The sequence below is a fragment of the Gekko japonicus genome, unplaced genomic scaffold (assembly GCF_001447785.1).
Source record: "Gekko japonicus isolate JY-2015 unplaced genomic scaffold, Gekko_japonicus_V1.1 scaffold2152, whole genome shotgun sequence".
Taxonomy (NCBI): Eukaryota; Metazoa; Chordata; class Lepidosauria; order Squamata; family Gekkonidae; genus Gekko; species Gekko japonicus.
Window position 1 is genome coordinate 158,701 of NW_015164258.1, and position 7,106 is coordinate 165,806.

General features: G+C 50.2%; 1 protein-coding gene across 1 annotated transcript in view; it reads left to right on the forward strand.

The window, feature by feature from the left end:
• The window catches only part of ULK1 (unc-51 like autophagy activating kinase 1), a 156,122-nt gene that overhangs the window by 75,993 nt on the left and 73,023 nt on the right, over positions 1–7,106 (forward strand). Inside the window, 1 exon segment of the mRNA XM_015408703.1 lies at positions 4,699–4,781. Within this exon segment, the coding sequence (XP_015264189.1) occupies positions 4,699–4,781 (83 nt within the window).

The following is a 7,106-nucleotide window of genomic DNA, read 5'->3' on the forward strand; positions in this document are numbered from 1 at the left end:
ACTTCCAGTGATGTCAGGGGGTGTGGCCTTATGACACACTTCCGGTGATGTCAGGGGGCGTGGCATATGCTAATGAGATATGCTAATGAGTTCCCCTAGCTCTTTTTCTACGAAATGACCCCTGCCTAGAGCATCCCTGACAAGTGTTTGTCCAGCCACTGCTTGAAGACTGCCAGGGAGGGGGAGCTCCCCACCACCTGAAGCAGCTGATGTTTTTTTTGGTGGGGGGAGCATTTGAGACGGGAGATGCTGTTTTGGTGGTGCCCGCCCTTACGGTCCACAACTTCCCTTTATTGTATGCGACACCTCCTTTAGTGGCACCTCCTTATTGTACACAGCTTCTGCCCACCTAAGTAAAGCGGTGAAGTTCTGTGTTTTTTAGGAGCTACTGTTTTGCTGACAGAGATGGATGCCATTCCGAGGTGGGGAAGCCCTTGGCTGGGAGCTTGGATAGGTTTGCTGTTTTAATTACCCGACATGAAACAGAACGCCTTCCTCACCCCCAAACAAATGTGCAGGCGGTATGTTTTTCCTGCCGAAGCGACTAGGCCTGAGGAAACAGTGTTGGAGAACTGAGAATTTGAAGACTTCAGTAGAGGGAGGGAATGGCATCAGCTCTTGGTGGGGTCACCATGTGATCAGCTTTTGGTGGGGTTCGCCGTGTGATCCCAGAAGGGTCACGGGCCCTCCCATTTAAGCTGTGTGTCATGCAAGGAGGGGGAAAAAACTTGAACATGGCTATTTATGTTCTGTGCACTGAGATATTCAAATCTGAGCTGTGACTGAGAGCCCATTTCCTTATGGCTATGATAAAGGATATGAGAGCCAGCATGGTGGAGTGGTTAGAATACCAGGATAGGATCTGAGAGACTGAGGTTCGAATCTCCATTCTGGGAAGGGGCATTGGCTCAGTGGAAGAGCATCTGCTTGCCTTGCAGGAGGTTCCAGGTTCAATCCCCGGCATCTTCCAGGTTCAATCCCCAGAGCCAGTTTGGTGAAGTGGTTAAGTGCGTTGGACTCTAATCTGGGAGGACTGGGTTTGATTCCCCACTCCTCCACCTGCAGCTGCTGGATGACCTTGGAAAAGCCATAGTTCTGTCAGAGCTCTCTCAGCCCTCTCTCAGAGCTCTCAGACCTTGGAAAAGCCATAGTTCTGTCAGAGCTCTCTCTCACAGGGTGTCTGTTGTGGGGAGGGGAAGGGAAAGGAGTTTAGTAAGCCACTCTGAGACTCCGAGTGAAGGGCGGGGTATAGATCCAATCTTCTTCTTCATCTTCAGTTAAAAGGACTAGGTAGTGGGCAGCATGAAAGACCCTGGAGAGCTGCTGCCAGTCTGAGTAGACAATACCGACTTTGACAGACCAAGATCTGGTTCAGTATAAAGCCTGTTCAGGTGTGTGCCATGGAAGCTCACTGAGTGACCTTGGGTGACCTCTCAGTTTGACCTGCCTCACAGGGTGATCGTTGCAAAGATAAAAATGATGAAGGAGAGAATGATGTCGTGAGCCATAATGGGTCCCCCGCTGGGGTGAAAAGCAGGGTATAAATATCAAAATAAATATAGTGTATAAAGCTTAAGGCTTCTTCAGGTGTGTACGTATGCTACTAGATTTCCCCATGTTGGATAGTGGTACCCTTGGGACCGACGTTCACTCCTTTATATGGATTTGGAGTCTTTCGATGGTGGTTTTGGGTTTCTGAGGGCTCCTGTCCTTCACAGCTGAACAGGAAAGATTGCTGACCCACCCTACCTCCTTTTGAGTAGGGGGAAGAATGAAGAGCTGCTGCCCCCCCATCCCATTGCAGCTTTCTTTGCAGAGAAGCAGTTTGCCATTTTGCGAGGTAGTCCATTGTCCAAAGCTGTAGCAGGGAGAAACCTTCCACCCCGGTTTGTGAGTATCCAGCGCAAGTGTGTGGGGCTACCTGGAATACCGTTGGGATCCATTAAGGCCATGTTTATCTTCTGAATTGCCGGCTGCTGCGTCTCCCATGGAGAGCGTGCAGTGTAAAAAAATCGCCCAACGCTTCCTCTTCTAACATTCCACGTGTCGGCAACGCTGCCTCTCACGTGAATCCCGGTTGGCAAACTTCCTTTTTGGATCCACCTCTCAGGCAAAGGCATCTCGCTCGCAGCTGCTTGCCGTTTTCTAGGAACTGCTTGTGAGAGGCTTGCAGATTTCTTGGTGTCTGTGTGTGGGGGACTCCTAACAAGAGAGTTTTAAAAGTCTCCAAAGAGCAGCCGGGTGCAGCAGCCGCTGGCCGGCTCTGAAAAGGAAGTCTTGGAAAGTCTCCACTTTACTTGTGTGAGGTCTTCCCCCCCCATCCTGCTCCTATGTCCTTAGCCGGAGGGCTCCCTGGGAGAAAAAGACAAAAGCTGAAACTACGGCACAAATATCGACTCTTGGCAAATAGCTGTTTACGTCTACATTTCTGAGTAAAGTGGGGAAGGCGGTCAGGCCTGCGTGAGACGGAATCCTGCCTGTCTGAGTGGGACATGTGAGCTTTAAAGTTGGCATAGGGTGACTGCCCTTTTACCTCTCCTGACCCCGCTGAACAGAAGTGGAGAAGTCGGGCAGGCAGGCAGTGACCGTGCTGTGTGTACAGAGCAAATACCAAGGGCCTGGATTTGCCTGGGCAGAAATATCTACTGGCTCTGCCAGCATGTGGATTTTCCCCTTCTCTGTCTTCCAGGCACGTCCTTACTGTGGACTGGGTATATGACTCCAGGTGGCGGGGGAGTTCTTTCTGTTTGGCCGTTCCTGTTTTCCTATAGCCGCTTCAGAGTGCAGGATTTAGGAAGTGAGAAATGCTCATGCATGTAGAACTTAAATGTCGGCAAGAAGGCTGGGCCGAACTGGTGTGCCATCCAGTTGCGGCCGATTTCTAGTGACCCCAGCAAGGGGCTTTCAAAGCAAATGAGAAGCAGAGGTGGCTTGCCATTGCCGCCTTCTGCTTAACTTCCAGGATCTGATGAGATTGGGTTATAACCATGCTGCCTTTCCTCCTCATTGCCACCAATGCTTGTGCATTTCCAGTCTTTTCGCTACAAAGCTGCCTTGCTTCTGATTCTGCCCTGGCCTTCACATTCATACAACCTTCTTGTTATTGATCCAGCTCTGCCCTACAGCCTTGAGCTCCTGATATACACACAGCAGACAAGTCCAACTGATGGAATCCAGGCCAAGGCAGGCCTCTGAAGCAATTCTATCTGTCCCCAAGTAGCCACACAGTATCACTTATAATGAATGGGGGAGGGAGCTTTTACATCATAAGAGACACAGGTAGATATGGTAAAGTGTGCTGTAGAATCACATTAAGTGGAACTCCATGGGGTTTTCAAGGCAAGAGATGAGCAGAGGTGGTTTGCCAGTGCTTGCCTTCCTCTGCAGAGTCTACCTTGGTGGTCTCTCATCCAAGTACTGAGCCTGCTTAGCTTCCAAGCCCTGACAAGATTGGGCTAAGCTGGGCTAGTGGGGCTGCTAAAACAGACACAGGTAGCCTGCATGTAATGTTCCATCTCCTTTTGGATCTTCTATGCCATGCCTTGCCAAGTGCTCATACCCCATGAATGCAATGCTTATCCTGCTAGATGGCACCACACATCCCATTATGGAGTCAGACCGCCTATGAATGGGTGCAGTGGTTGGAATGTTGGACTAGGATCTGGGAGATCCAGGTTCGAATCCCCACTCTGTCACAGAAGCTTGCTGGGTGACCTTGAGTCTGTCACATGCTCTCAGCCTAACTTACCTCACAGGGTGGTTGTTGTGAGGATAAAAGGAGACAAGAATGACATAAAGCCAGCTTGTTGCCCATGAGAAATGTGAACTCCTAGCGGGGCTGCCTCTGGCAAGAGCTAAAAATGCTGTTTTGTCTGAAAACAACCTCTTGTGGCATCTTAAAGGCCAGCAGATGTACATTGCGGCATCAGCTTTTATAAACTAGAGATTCATCTGTGCGTGCGTGTGTCCGCATATTTGTGTGTGTACCTGGAAGTCATGGCGACCTCTGGTGACTGACCCCTACTGGGGGCCTGGAGGATGTTCAGAGAGGTGGCAGTATGAAGCCTGCCCCCACCTCCTGACTGCTGGTATTCCAAAGAGGTCTCCCATCCAAATACTTGCCAGAGTCGACCCTGCTTAGCTTCTGACGAGATGGCTTGCCTAGGCTATCCAGGGCAGGGTAACACAGCACATCTTTCCCCCAAAGTGATGTGCTAATTCCACCCCAGCAACCATTTTGTGATTGGCTCATTCCCCGCGGCCGCCATTTTGTAATGGCACCAATTTCTCACTATTCGGAAAGGCTGGGGACCCCTGCTGTAACAGACTGACGTGACTGGGGGCAGGTGATGCTCTGTGTTCTTGGTGCTTGGGGGGGGGTCAACAGTGGGAGGGCATCTAGTGTCCTGGCCCCACTGGTGGACCTCCTGATGGCACCTGGTATTTTTGGCCACTGTGTGACACAGAGTGTTGGACTGGATGGGCCTTTGGCCTGATCCAACATTGGCTTCTCTTATGTTCTTATGTCTGCCCTTCTGGATTTTGTCAAAAGCAGATCAGGGCGTAACTTCTCTTGTGTTGAGCTTTTCTCAGGAGGACATTGGGTCTGCTTGTGCTTCCCAGTCCAGAAAGTCAATACACAAGTATAACACGATGCTGAATTTCTATCTCTCCTCCCCCCCCCCTTTGTTTTTAAAGCATCCCTAGAGAGACATCCAGCCACTTGAGACAGCTGCTGCTCGGACTCCTGCAAAGAAATCACAAGGACCGCATGGATTTTGGTAAGTGGTTTGCCTGTCTGTGCCTTCAGATTGTACACCTACCCACCGCAGCCTCCGGGCACAGTTAGAGCAAAGGTTATGCACCTCCGTCCATCTGTAAAGTAAAAGCTGCAGGCTTATTCGGCCTCAAAAGATTTCCTGATCCGTAGCTCATTCTCTTACCACTGACCTATGGTGGTCAAAGTCAAAAAGAGGCTAAGCATCTCCTTCTGTCCCTGAATTACGAGGTTCATCTTCTTCAGATGTTCCTTCTCCTGTGTAACCATTCAGGATCACACCACATGGTCTGAACTTCTGAAGGTACATGATACAGCAACTTTGCTGAAGCAGAGCAGGTTTGGCTGGTGCCAGTCTGGAAGAACACTCTGTGCAGGGCCCTGAGTCACAAGGATAAATACCCTCCCTAAACTTATCTGTCTCACCCTCTGGCCACTTTGGTCTAACCTGACCCTCTGGAACAGGTAAAGTCAAACATAAGTAGAACCTGCTGGGTTAGTCCAGTGGCCCGTCATCATGTTTCATACGGTGGCCAGCCAGTTGCCCTGGAGGGCCAACAAAACAGGTCATGGAGGCCAAGGCCTTCCCCCGATGCGGACTGCCTCTAAACGAGGAGGTTTCCTTTAGTTACCATGGATAATAGCCACTGATGGACCTCTCCTCCATGAATCTGTCGAATCCCCTTCTAAAGCTATCTAGGCTAGCGGCCATCACTGCGTCCCCCGGCAAAGATGGACTGTTTGGCCCGGATCCCAGAGAGACCCTTGTTCCCCCAAAGGTATCCATTGTGCTTGGGGACCGCCAGTTTGCGTGTTTGCCCCTTTGTGGGGTCTGAGTCTGGGACTTTGTTGCTGATTCCCGCCAGCCGTTGTGGGGCATTGATTACCGTGTTGGGCTAGAATCCGGGGTACCCAGGTTCGAATCATCATTCTGCTGTGGTACCTTCCTGCGTGACCTTAGCCTAACCTACCTCGCAAGGTTGTTGTGACAAAGAAATAGGAGGAGAGGGGAACAATGTAAACCAGTTTGGGTTCCCATTGCAGGAAAAGGTGGGCTGTCAATGAAGCATATAGATATACTTAGCTCAAACAGCTTTCCTGTTGAATAACCCCTGTTAGAGTATCAAAATGGTGAGCTGGTCAGAGAGAGAGCTTCTCCTAGCTAATAATCCTGTGTGTTGTGAAAGAAAGCTGGAGGGGGAATATTCTTCTTCCTACGTTTTCTTGGTGTCACACTTGTTTGAAACAAAGAGAGGAAGCTTGGGGGGGGGGGTTGTCAGTCTTCAGGTGGAGCTGGTGGTGTAGTTTCACAGTTGATCTTCAGATGACAGGGATCATTGCAAACAACCGAGAGAGAGAAAAATAACACTGTACACATAAAGTATTAGACAACAAATTGTGTCCTCAAAATGAATTAGTATTTTCTTTTACGGTTCTTTTTCACAGAAGTTATTGATCACTCCGTTTTGGTCTCTGAACACAGTCACAGATAAAGCAGGTACGGATCGCCTAGGTTGCCGTCCGTTTCTTCTGACTTCTTCAGGCCGCTGTCTCACCGGTGGAGCCCCAGAAGCTCTCAAAGTTAACTCTGACTGTGCAGTCGTGTATCTTGCTTTCTTGTTTGAGAACCCAGCAGGAGAGCCGAACTGAACTGTGTCCAGAGACCGAAAGGGAGTGATCAATAACTTCTGTGAAAAAGGGACTGTCAAAGAAAATACTAGTTCATTTCAAGGACACAATTTGTTGTTTAATATTTTATGTGCACAGAGTTGTTGTGTGGTTCCCCCCCCCCTCGGTGGTTTGCATACTTGCACACGCTGTACATCCATTTGTGGCTGACTTTTCCCTGGAGAAAATGGCTGCTCTGGGCAGTGGACTCTATGGCGCCGCACCCTGCGGAGGCCCCTCCCCAGTTCCTTCCACTCAGATCTCCAGGAAGTTCCCAACTTGGAGCTGTAGTGTTGCCAGCCTGTAGGCAGCACCTCACTGTTACAACTGATCTCCAGACGACAGAGATCAGCTCCCCTGGAGAAAATGGCTGCTTTGGAGGGCAGAATCTATGGCGTTGTACCTTGCTGAAGTCCCTCCCCTCCCGAAACCCCGCCCTCCCCAGAGCCCATCCCCCAAATCTCCAGGTCAGGGCTATTTTTGGGCAGGAACGCACAGGAACGGAGTTCCGGCTGGCTCCCAAGTTGGCCACGCCCAGCAGGAACTCATTAGCATAATAGGCCACACCCAACATCAGAAACTCATTAGGATTGGCTACATTAGGGGTGTGTGGCCTAACATGCAAAGGAGTTCCTGCTGCAAAAAAAGCCCTGGGTTTTGA